Here is an 11,859-nt window from a genome sequence, read left to right as displayed (position 1 = left end):
CAAACAATAATGCTCTTAGAAATAATAATTAAACTCTGACGCACTTTCCACCTTCTGCAAGACCAGGACCAGTTAATACAGAACAAACCTGCAGCTTTTGGGTCCCATGGAGGGGTCACAGTGATCCAGCTTTGCTCCACAGAAACACACAAACACACACACTTTCAGGTGACTGAAATCAGATTTATTTCATCTATAAACATATCAAACAAAACGCTCAAGAAAAGTGCTTCACTCACACACACAGGAAGCTCCTGTAGTGAGAAAACCAACAAAAACCAAACTGGTTCTACCTGGACCCTGAGGATTTAACTGGGTCTTTAAATGAATCTTTTATTTCATCCACTGTTACTACTACTCTACTGCTGATTCCTATATGGGCCTATGACTATGAGATCAACAGTAAAAGGCTGTTTACTGACCGTGAATTTCTTCTGACAGAAACCTGTAACATTATCTAACAGTAGGCTCTTACCAAAGTCTGTCACAGGACAGGATGGTTGATGTCTAAGAGCTAAAACATTATCAAAATTAGTAGATTTTGTTCAAGTAAAACACTAAAATGCTGTGAAATTTATCACAACATAATCTTCTGTTCACATCCTGCACCACGTCTAAAGTAACATCACTACACTACTACTCCACTGCTGCTGCGATACTATTGAAAATTCTGCTTTAAGTACTAAAACTCGTACTTGTACGTCTTCTACTACAACTACAGCTACTAAAGTAATGACTACTGCTACTACTCCAAATACCTCTGCTACCCTACAGTGTTCCTACTCTCTGCTACTGCCACTTAAAGTCAGAAATCTGAAGCCTGTGAAGGGCAACAGCTGCCATTAAAAAAAGAAAACAACCAACAAATAAAAACAACTCTCAATTCATTCTCAATGAGTTTTCAAAATAAAATAACAGCATCCGTGTTTTCCCCTTTAGACACTCAGATCCAGAGTAGATCTATTCCCGTTTTGTGCACACAACACTGATGTGCTGATGTATTTTAAACTTTTAAACTTTCAGTCCCAGAGCAGTGCTGAGCTGATCAAACGGACTCTGGAGGGAAGAGCATCTTCCATTATCTCCTCAACGCTTCTCGCTTCCCACTATTTCTTCTTGTGGAGGGGGTTTAGCCATGAGAAGCAGAAACTGGGTCGACGAGGAGCCTCGCTGAGGGTGAAGGCCGAGGAGGAGGAGGAGGAGGAGAGGGGAGGACTGGTCTTAGCAGGACTCCTAGTCTCAGTCTCCCTCTGGAGCAAAAAGGGAAAGCAGAGTCACCAGGACAAATATTTATTGAGAAAGGTAACTGTGACTGGTTAATATCAGACTATATTATTATACTATATATATATATGCTATATCTCTATAGAAACTGTCATTATTTCTTGATTTCTTGTTGGAGAGTCAATCAGAATTACTGCAGAATTATGCAGAATGAGTAAAAGTAGATGCGAAATCATCACAAACAGGTGCAAAACAACTAAACACAGATGGAAAACAACCACAAAAAGACATTAAACTAAATGTAGACATGAGATACCCACAGAGATTTAACATGAGACACAAAACAAAACAAAACAGGTGCAAAACGACTAAATAAAGACACAAAACAACTAAGTGTAGATGCAAAAAGTCGACAAAGTGTTACACAGTTTGACTGGAACACACAGAAATGACCCACCTTGATGAGTTCCAACACTGTACAGTATTTCCTGTATGTCAGTGAGTGTATTACCCAAACATGAGGAATTAACTATCCTGAGTTTTTGCTTCAAACTCAAGAGATATTTCAAATAACCTTCTACAATGTATTTAAATGCAATGCAGAGGAGCTCCTCACATTATTCATGCAACAACATGTGAGGACAGAAGCAACATTTCAATGCAAATTAATGAATTTTCCATGAACATGCCAACAGGATCTTATCATGTGGTGTGAAGCACAGGAGTGTGTTAATGTTGCTGGAGCATAAAAACAGTGAAAATAAAGTTCTACCATTACAAATATAATAAAAGTTGCTAATAGATTCAAGTCAGATATTCTTCCTCATATTTTGTAGCTGCTCAGTTTTTCTTGGTTGTGATTGTGAACTGTAATTACACAGTTTGATCACAAGGTGTCAGCAGAGACGAGAGTAAACTGCACTAAATAAGGATTTCAGTTTTGTTTTTTAGTAGAAAACCATTATCATGTTATCTCACGTAAAATATAATAGTATAAAATAATGATTTTCTTTTCATTTATTTGTCTTTTTGTCTTCATGTTCTTCTTTTTTAGTATTGTGATGAAGTAGCAGTGGTAGGCTAGTAGTAAGAGCAGTAGTAGTGGCAGTAGTATGGAGAAAATACAGATGAAATTTTCACATTTTACAAATAAAGTAACATCACACCAGCTATTAATCTGCATCACTTTCACGCCAGCATCAAATTTCAAAAAGAAACACTTAAACTGGGAGGTCAGATCTAGTTCTTCTCTTCGATTTTTCAGAATAAAAGCCTTGGACAACACTTCCTGGTGGAGCCAGCAGGTGCGGTGTGTACCTGAGCTGTGCGGCAGTGAGGATGGATGTGTCTCCTGCTGGTGTTATGTGCAAATGAAGCAGCCGATGTACGCCCAAACCCTCTGCAGGATGACCAGGAAGGCCAACAGGTAGAAGAACAGAGTGACAGCCTGGAGAGAGATGGAGGGATGGAAGAGAGAGAAAGAGAGGCAGATGAAGGAAATGGAGAATACAGGAGGGAGACACGAAAAGATGGGGGGAGAGAAAATAAAGGAGGGGATGGTGTGGCAAGGAAAAGGCTGATGAGAGAAGTGGTCAAGGTGAGGAGAGGAAAAGATTTGGGGTGAAGGAAGGAATCATGAAGGGAGCCTTCTTGTTTTTTTGAAACAGTTTTCCCTTTGTCCTTCCTTCTTTCATCCCAACAACACAGAGACCTGGAGGAAAGAGCTGAAGCTGGTGAAGCCAGGTGACTCTGCGAAACATAAGCAGCAACAAACAATAAACAAGAGAGAGGAAGGAGACGACAGCGCGGAGGTGTAGCCACATCAGCAGGTGGATGAGGTGTGCAAGAGCCTGATCGATGGTGAGAATGACGACGACGGTAAAACCGGATGACACTGACCTGCAGAGAGACACAGGAGGTTATTTTCTCTTCAGGTTCAGCAACACTTGTTTCCATTTTGTCATTAAAGTCGTCAGGCTGCTCGCTGTTCTCTCCATCCTCCTGTTTGTTTTCTGCAAACGTCAAACTACCAGCCTCAAACTCTGCTTCTCCGCCTCCCTGTATCAAGCTACTTGTACTCTCTGCACCATGATCTAACACATCCAGGGCGTCATTTTTCACCTCGGAGGTATCTTCCCTCGTAGCTACAGCATTCCTCTGTAACCTGGAGAAATCATCCCTCAGCACATCACCTCTTTCATCCGCAGTCTCAGCTTCAAAATGACTCCTTCCCAACCCTTTTCCTTCCAACCCTGAAGCATCTTTAAAACCTAAAATATCTTCTTTAAGCTGCTCTTCCTCCTCTGCATCCTCAGCCCTTCCATCACTGAGCTTAAAGTTGTCTTTATCCATCCCTGAACTCGTCTCCTCTGGTGGTGCAGACAATGTAGTATCATTATTATCAGAACAACTGTCTAAGCTACTGTCTCCAAAACTACCCTCCACAGTCCCAGGGAGACACACCCAGCCCTGCATGTCCTCCTCCTCCTCGTTTTCCTCCTCGACTGCAGCAGCTTCTCCTGCTGTCTGCCTCGCCAGCACTTGGGGAACAGATACAAAAGCACTGTCCATCTCAGTGGACATCATGTGGTGTTGAGACTGGGATTCAGGAAGAGGAGGCAGACTCTGCGGTTGGTGTGGAGGCTGAGGAAGAGGAAAAAAAGGCTGAGCGTGAAGCTGAGTGGACAGTGGGAGTTGCCGCTGCTGCAGGTGGGCTGAGGGTGCGGGTCCAGAGGGAGGTTGGTTGGGGTCGGTTTCAGTCCAGGTCCTGGCCTCTGAAAGGGAATCCTCAGTTGGTTGTGTTGAGCTGCACACGGTCTGGTCAGGGCTGCCGCTGCGCCGGCTGCCTGGTTTGTACCAGCTGGGGTAAAACACAGCATCTGTTCCCTCCTTCACCTGGATTTCTTCTTCTTCACACTGAGCGCCTTGTTTGACCTCCGTCTCTCTCTGTGCCGTCCAATCACCTGCATCACTTTCTGTCTCTCCCCCCTCACACTGATATGTGAAGGAAGACAGTTAAAGGAGCATTCAGATGAAGTTTTAACTATTATTAACCGTTTTCCAAAGCCTAGCTGATTTTAATTTTTACAGGCTGCTTTTGGTTTATGTTCATATCAGTCAACTTGCAAAGACTTGCAAACTTAAGGCCTTTTCACATACAGCAAGACGCGAATAAAGAACGTGAAAAACAAGAAGAAAAACAACAGTTTGAAAAAATAAATTGGCGTATGAATTAATTGCATTAAACAAGTGTGAAAAGGCCTTGAGGCTGCGTTGGACTGATATCTGTGCTGGGTCAAACTGTGCAGCCATTAAAAGGAACAACAGACATTTGCAGCTCATTTCCAAGGTAAAAACATCTTACTGAAGCCTCGTATATTTACAAATAGATGAAAGCAGTTTTCTGAGTTGATGCAGATGAGTTTGTTACAGCAGGTGTGGAACTGTACCTGTTGTGTGCTCATTCCCTCCTGGTGTTCACAGATGTTTGCCTCTTTGACAGAGGCAGGAGCCTCGGCCTCGTCTCTCTCCTCCTCCTCCTTCCTGTTCTTAATCTGACCCGATCCTTCATCATTCAAGTCTGTGTCGTCAGTCTCTGGCTGCAGATCTGCCTCTGCAGGTTCCACAGGATCTCTAAGCAGCTGTGGAGCTGGTGGAGTCAGGACCGGGGTCGCTGCTGCTGCCTGTACTGCTTCTACTGTTGGTGATATCACGGGTGGGGGGATTGCCTCTTTGACTGGTTCTACGACAGAGTCCAGGTCCTGGGTGGAGGTCTCCTGATGGTGTGTTGGTTCTGTGATCTGGACAGAGGGTTCTTTGGCTTCCTCTGGCTCTGGTTCAACCTCTGGTTCTTCAGGAACATCCACCACGTCTGAAGAGACACAACAAAAACCTGAACGTGTATCATCCATTTGCCCTGTTTCCTTTTTTACTGGTTATAGGCTACACATAAAAATAAAAAAACATAAATAACTAACTCTGATTTATCTAATACCTCTGGTTTTATGTTGCGTCCCTTTCCCCTGACGAGCTCTTAACAAAAACCCATTTATTGTTCTGTGTGTTTGAGTGGGGACGATCGTCCTCACTGACTCTTTACCTACTGCAGCAGCAACCAACTATTTTGGGACCAGACTCATCATAGGAGCTTAAATCCAAAAAAAACCCTGCAGAGATAAAGTTACCTGGTGTGTGTTACATCAGCACACTGGTTCCTGACAGGTAGATTCACACATACACTCACAGAGCATTTTAAATCATCAAACTTCGTTTTTTGTTCTGCAGTCAAGTATTTTTGCAGGTGAATGAATTATGCTGCTTTTATTTTAGAGTTAAAAGTTTTTCTTGATGATGTTATTGCAGCAGCTGCTCAGTTTCCTCCTATGACGTGTGGTTTCCCAGTACTGATGTCTAACAGTCCCTGTTCCTACCTTTAATAAAGTCGATGCTCTTCAGAACTCTCTCCTGTCTGCTGAAGTTAAACTGGTAGTGGCTCATATTCTCATAACCTGGTTTCAGCGTCTCAGTCGGACAGGAGCTGCTCGCTGCTATCACTCTGAGGACGGGGAAAATTGGAGAAAACAAGGTAAAGGGAGTGATGAATGTACAGGAGGAAAAGAGGAGAGGAGGAGGAAGGAGGGGAAAACGTAAAGACAGGTCAGGTACTGAAGAGAGGATTTAATCACGTAACATAAAAGGACAACACTCACTTTGTGATCAGCTCTCTTGAATTCTGAGGGGAGGAAGAGAGCAGAGGGAAGTTCAGAGACAGATCACTTCACAGTTTTTTCACTTCACACCTTTGTGAAAGTGTGAAACTTGTGTGTGTGAACTGTCTGTTTATGAAATGAAATTAAATGAGATGGACTCTGGTTCTAATACACGAGCAGTAACCTGCTCATCTCTGCTCACCTGGACAAAACCAGCCATGTCCGGCTCCTCCATGCTGCTCGCTGCTCTCTCCATCAGTTTGTTGTTGGCCTCCACGCTGTCTCCGTAGCAACGCACCAACGCCTGGGCGTGGCCTGTCTTCTCTTCCTCCTCGGAGCTGATTCGCCGCGCCATCGCCTTCGAGGTGATGATGGAGACAGTAATGTTTCAACTACTGCTACACGTGCAATGAAGTGAGTGAAGTCAAAGAGAAGAACAAACTCTGACCTTGTGTCTCTCCTCCAGGATGGAAAACATGCAGCTGAACTGGTCACACACACTCTGTTTCTGAGCCTTACAGTTCTCCTGTTGAAAGGCAGAATCACGATTAGTGCACAAAACAGAACCTGTTTTAAAAAGATGAGGTGGCTCCCAGTTGAAGGTAGAGTTCAACAGCTTGAACTTATTTACTGAGGTAGATTTTTTAAAGGAATATCAAGTCAAGATTTGTTTGTTTGAGAGATGCAGAGATAGGACAGAAATGGTTGTCGTTGTTAAACCCACACACCTCTATTCTCCTGCAGGTTTCCTCCAGCTCATCGATCAAAGCCTGGGTTTTATTGTTGACCGCCACCAGAGAACTGACTCCTTCATTCAGCTCATCCTGAGAAGCGACATGAAACGAGCTGGATTAGTTAGAACCTTGCCTGATTTTATGCTTTAACGGCCGCAATTAAAGGTGATACGTGTTTGTTTGTATGTTTTTGCTAATGCTACATAGCCAACATTAGCATTAACAGCTCTTATTGTACTGATGTCTACTGAGGAGTAGTGTCAGATAAACTCTTTTCTCACAGACACACACCACTGTCAGGAGGATTATATCTTATACCTTCTGCTGCTGGTAGACGTCCATCAGAGGAGCCACCTGACAGGACTGATGAGCCCCGAATACTTTACAGAGAGAACAGGTGGGGACCTGACAGGTGAGACAGTAGATGTTCACCTTCTCGCCCTCGTGGTCCGAACACGTCGGCTCAACAGGAAGCGGAGGAGGAGGAGGGAGGGGGCTGGAGAGGGATGGAGGAAACACAAAGTCTTCAAACACCTGTATGTGCACTCAGCTGGGAGTGGCTGCTATATAAACAGGGCGGACAAAATAATCAACACCTCTTTGAGTTTATATATTTAAATCTACTTTGTATCACTTGTGGCCTCGTATCACCTTATGGCAGTGTTGTTGAGGACTTCCTGTTTGTAGACGTCGATGATGTTCTCCACCAGCAGGTTTCGCTGAAGGCCGTAGACGCCGTGGCGATCCAGGACCACTTCATGTCTGCAGGACGGACAGCGGAAACGGCCGCTGTTCACCATCATGGTGGTCCGAGCCTGGAACAGGGAGGGCTGGGGAAAAAAAAGAAGTTGTTTCTACTGTACATCAGCTGTGTTTCTCCGTCGGTCCTTTCAACACCCCGCAGTTGGAGTTTGTTGTCATACATACAACACAGCTGCATGCTGGGAGTTCAATAATTAGCAGCAGTTTTATTCATCAGTCGGTGTCAGCGGTGGAGAATGTGTAAAATCCCCCAAATAAGTCTCTGGGTGAAGTCAGAGCTCGTTCAGGACGAGTTACTGAGCAAGAACGAGATCTGAAAAACCCCCTCAGCATCCAGCATGTAAACACCCTGAAGCTCTGAGGCCAGGAAACACACACACACTTTACTGTCCCAGCCTCTAAATGAAGCAAAAATAACACAGTCTGTTGACCTTATTCACATTGAGGTTATTTCATGTATCTCAAAACAAGATCTCATAACATTTTCTAAATCGTCTCTTAACAGTTAGAGAGTTAGTTAGAGTGTTTGTTTGTTTGTTTACTGTCAAAACCTGGAAACCTTCAGAGCAGGACGCTGGTGTTGGACACACTCACTTGCATTGCTTTCACATCGGAAACACAGATGGATATTTAAAATACAACGGCAACAGACAACAAGAGAAAACTGAGCAGACGTGGAAACTGATTAGAGAACTGAGGGTTGTGGGGAACAGAGAAAATGAGAGACAGACAGACGAGTGAAGAAAAGGACAGATGAGCAGAGACCAGTGGAAGGTTAGAGGGGTAAAAGCGTCCTGAAATAGTGGCTTTAATAATCCTCAGCTGCTGCTGGGCCTGACTGAGGGATCAGAGCTGCTCGGACAGGGACTGGTACAGAGACAAACACTGAGGACTCCACTGAAAATCCACTTTTCAGCTGTCTATCTGTGTGCTCAGAGGGTTACAGAGACCTTTTTTAATGCCACCCTGAATTCAGTTTACCTGTTACCTGTACCTGTTTCACAACCATACCACTGAAGATTTGACAGAAGAACATTACGGGGATTTCTGGGCTTCCTGGCTGCTGCAACTGCACAAAAAAAGACTGAACAACCTCCTGCAGCACAATCCACTGTCACAACTGTTCCACTGTCAGTTTATACATGTGAGTGTCTCTGAACACGATCAGATGCAAAAACAGATCACAATCAACATGAATCTGTGACAAACCAGAGAAAATATTCAAGGCTGAATCTTTTCATTGCATGTACGCCAGTCAGTGTGAGTTTGTGTGTGAGCGTGTTTTGCAGGGCAAACCTTTCAGTGTCAAAGGTCATGAACATGAGCGCGACAGTGGGGGCGGAGTCTGTCAGGTTTCCATCTCACATACCACACACATCCAAAAAACACACGTGAAAACACGTGAGATCACATGCAACCCAAACACATATGTAAAGTGTTTTCATGTGTGTTTTCCTCCTGCATGTGAATCACTGCTTGTGTGTGTGTCGGTGTGTTTTGTTGATCTTCAGGGATGTCAGGGACGAGCTGAAGTATAAAGTAAATTCAAATTTTTATACTTGATTAAAATAGAAGTACGGCAAAAACTGCACAGAACTTGGATGGATGTACTTGGCTTTTCATCGAGAGGTTGAAGTTTGTACAATGGCAGTAAATGTAGGTCACAGCAGGTGATTGTCACGCACATGATCAAAGCTTTAAAACATCCACACATCCCCTTTTAGACACTGATAATCCAGTGTGTGTGTTGTGAACAATGCAGAACCTCCCTGTGATATAAAAAGTGTGTGATGAAAGATGAGTGTGTTCCTGCTCATACAGAGCTGTGTGTACATCCAGGGATTGTGTCACAGACCTGGTAGAGCTCGTTGGCGCACTTCCTGCAGAGGTTGTGCTGGCAGGGCAGGATGACCACCGGTTTGTTGAACAGCTCCAGGCAGATCGGGCAGATCAGCTGTTTCTCCAGTGTCGCCAGCGCCGCCTCGCGATCTGCTCCTCCGGCGCCCTGCAGGCAGCTCAGCTCCACGGGCAGCGACATGGCCGCTCCGCCAAACTTCACCTCCTCCTGTTGACACCAGAAATGAATGACAGCTGATCTGATCTGCTGCACAAAAAAACTAATTCCCATTATTGTTTTCACAATGTTCATGTTTCCTCATCATTAAACGTCCAGTTTTCTACTTTTATGTCTCCTTATGTCACTTTAACATCATCTCGTTGTTTCTGTTTCATGCTCATCTCCCTAATATTTTGCCTGATATAAAATTTGTGATTTTTTCTTTATTTACAAATAAAGTTCTGTGGATTCAAACAATGCAAACATATGTTTTCAGGCCAGCTGGGTTTCATATTTGTCTTTCAGTTTAGATTTTATCAAAACGCACTTCATAACGTTTCTAGAAAACTCAAAATTCAAACTCAAGGTTCAGATGTCAAAGCTTTCATGAACACACCACTATGACAGTGCCTGACTGCAACTGCAATATTAGAATATTATTCATGTGTAAACTGCCTGGAAAGTTGAAAATGAATCTGAGAACCTAAATGCTTCGGAGTTAACTTGCAAAGAAACACAAAGATCTCATCATATGACACAAGATAAAAATACAACATAAGAAAATAGATGGCAGAAAAGTCAAAGAGGAGATGAAGTGAGGAGAAGAAAAAAGGCCTGAAAACAAGAAAGAAAGAAAGAGACAAAATCTCTACAAAAAAATTCAAGACAGGATAAAAAAGAAAATGTGAGAGGGATAAAGAAAATGAAAATGAAAACATGAATCCTTTTACCTGTTTACTTATGTTCCTCTGCATCTGCTGATTGTCGTCGGTTAAAGCTCAGTCACTTAGTTAACTTCTACTGGGTCTGGTTTCTCTGCTGGTCTCTACATTCAGTCACACAACCATTTTGTTCAGATGTATTTCTGTTGTGGTGTTTCACGACGGCAGGCAGCAAATTTAAAAATAAAGTTGAGCACAGTTGAGGTCCTGAAACTGTGAGCACCAACGGCCAGAGAGTCCTGCAGGAAGAGCGGGGATGAAGTTCACTGAATCTCTTGGGAATTCCTAAAGTTTTCCAGTTTTAATTAGAAAATTATTACATATACTACATGTTCCTTAAGATGGACCTCAATGAGCCTGCAGTTTCATTTTATATTTCCAGGATGTAATTTAAAACTAAAAGTGTTGAGTAAGTATTGCATGACGCTGCCGACTTGTACAGAGCACAGAAGGTGACACTGTAAGTTTGAACATCAGCCGGCAGGAGTGAGAAAAGCTCAAGTTGTCCTCAAGAAACTTTTAATATCCAGTGACTCAGTGAGAAAAATCACAGATGCCAACACCGACAAAACATCCAAAAGTTGAGGTCGAGATGTCTCATCAAAGTCAGAGTTTAGAGCCAGAGAGAAGTGAAGCAGGAGCCAGTTTGTGGTCTCCTCCTCAGCTCCTGTGACACCCAACGCTGACACTAAATCTGTCTGGACGGGACACAGGGGCAGAGTCCGTCTCCGTCTCGATCTCCGTCTGCTTCCAATACGCTTCCTCCCTCACTCCATTCCTCTTCTCCCACACAAGCAACCGACTGCTGCGTTTGTTTGTTCGCAGCTTTCTCACCATCCAGAAGAAGAAGTGCATGTGTGTGTGTGTGTGTGTGAGAGAGAGAGGACACACCGGGGAGGATGGGTGAGGGGGTGTGTGTAGGGGGGGTTCGTGTCAGGTTTCAGCCCAGTGCCTCCGAAGTGATCCCAACACACACACACACACACACACACACACACACACACACCATATCAGGCAGTGGCTGGTATGTGGACCGATTAAGACCATGCCAGGCTGTGCTCTTTCTACTGTTACACACACACACACACACACACACACACACACACACACACACACACACACACACACACACACACACACACACAAACTTTTAAATGTGCTAACTGATGCATTTTCATATCTTCTAATCATTACCACATTAATCCTGAGTTACTTTTATTACTGTAAGCGAACTGGACCACCTCAGAGAATACAGTTAACCTAACAGTATAACAAGGTTAACTGTGTCTGACTATATTAAAAGTTCAATTCAAATGTTGATTTTGCAGTTTCCTTTAACTCCTCCATTTAGTAGTTACTGTACAGGACCAGATAAACACCAGTAATAAATTAAAAGACACTATAATGTATTTGTAAACAGATGTAAGCTCAATTTCAAACTGTATTTAAATATAAACAGTTCAAGAATCGTCTGGGTCCTCTTCATGTTTTATATGATAAAGTCTCACATCAAGTTATAAAGTTTGAGGGATATTTAAATGATTTCAAAAATAAAGCAGAGCAATCATTAGGTCGAGCGTGCAGTTCAGTGTGGTTTGTAATTAATTTGTTTGGCTGTGAACTTTTTTGTATGAAAGCTGAGCCATTTTATA

The 11,859-nt window shown here is 43.4% G+C and overlaps 1 protein-coding gene across 3 annotated transcripts; it reads right to left on the bottom strand.

The window, feature by feature from the left end:
- Positions 1 to 162: 162 nt before the first annotated feature.
- Positions 163 to 11,079, bottom strand: trim101 (tripartite motif containing 101). Of its 3 annotated transcripts, XM_018682855.2 has the most exons (13): positions 10,217 to 11,077; positions 9,285 to 9,494; positions 7,319 to 7,497; positions 6,986 to 7,163; positions 6,662 to 6,757; positions 6,382 to 6,459; positions 6,136 to 6,291; positions 5,934 to 5,956; positions 5,655 to 5,779; positions 4,674 to 5,095; positions 3,124 to 4,218; positions 2,542 to 2,671; positions 1,099 to 1,250 (listed from the first exon to the last, which is right to left on the bottom strand). In XM_018682855.2, the coding sequence occupies exons 1-12, from the start codon at positions 10,238 to 10,240 to the stop codon at positions 2,585 to 2,587; spliced, it is 2,673 nt and encodes an 890-aa protein (XP_018538371.1). In that variant the 5' UTR covers positions 10,241 to 11,077; the 3' UTR covers positions 1,099 to 1,250; positions 2,542 to 2,584. The 3 variants fall into 3 exon arrangements, with proteins under 3 accessions (XP_018538370.1, XP_018538371.1, XP_018538374.1); XM_018682854.2 differs by lacking the exon at positions 2,542 to 2,671 and having other exon boundaries at positions 163 to 1,250; positions 10,217 to 11,079; XM_018682858.2 differs by lacking the exon at positions 3,124 to 4,218 and having other exon boundaries at positions 10,217 to 11,073.
- Positions 11,080 to 11,859: the final 780 nt, after the last annotated feature.

The sequence above is a fragment of the Lates calcarifer genome, linkage group LG6 (genome assembly GCF_001640805.2).
Source record: "Lates calcarifer isolate ASB-BC8 linkage group LG6, TLL_Latcal_v3, whole genome shotgun sequence".
Lineage (NCBI taxonomy): Eukaryota > Metazoa > Chordata > Actinopteri > Centropomidae > Lates > Lates calcarifer.
Note: the sequence above shows the minus strand (reverse complement) of the source record. Positions and strands in the feature narration are given on the sequence as shown.

Excerpts from the sequence above, each read along its gene's own strand:
- trim101 (XM_018682854.2), bottom strand. The coding sequence starts at position 10,240 with ATGCAGAGGAACATAAGTAAACAG. Across the intron at positions 6,292-6,381 it reads TCCTGGAGGAGAGACACAAG|GCGATGGCGCGGCGAATCAG; the intron begins GTCAGAGTTTGT and ends ATCACCTCGAAG. Across the intron at positions 4,219-4,673 it reads AGGGAATGAGCACACAACAG|TGTGAGGGGGGAGAGACAGA; the intron begins GTACAGTTCCAC and ends TTCACATATCAG.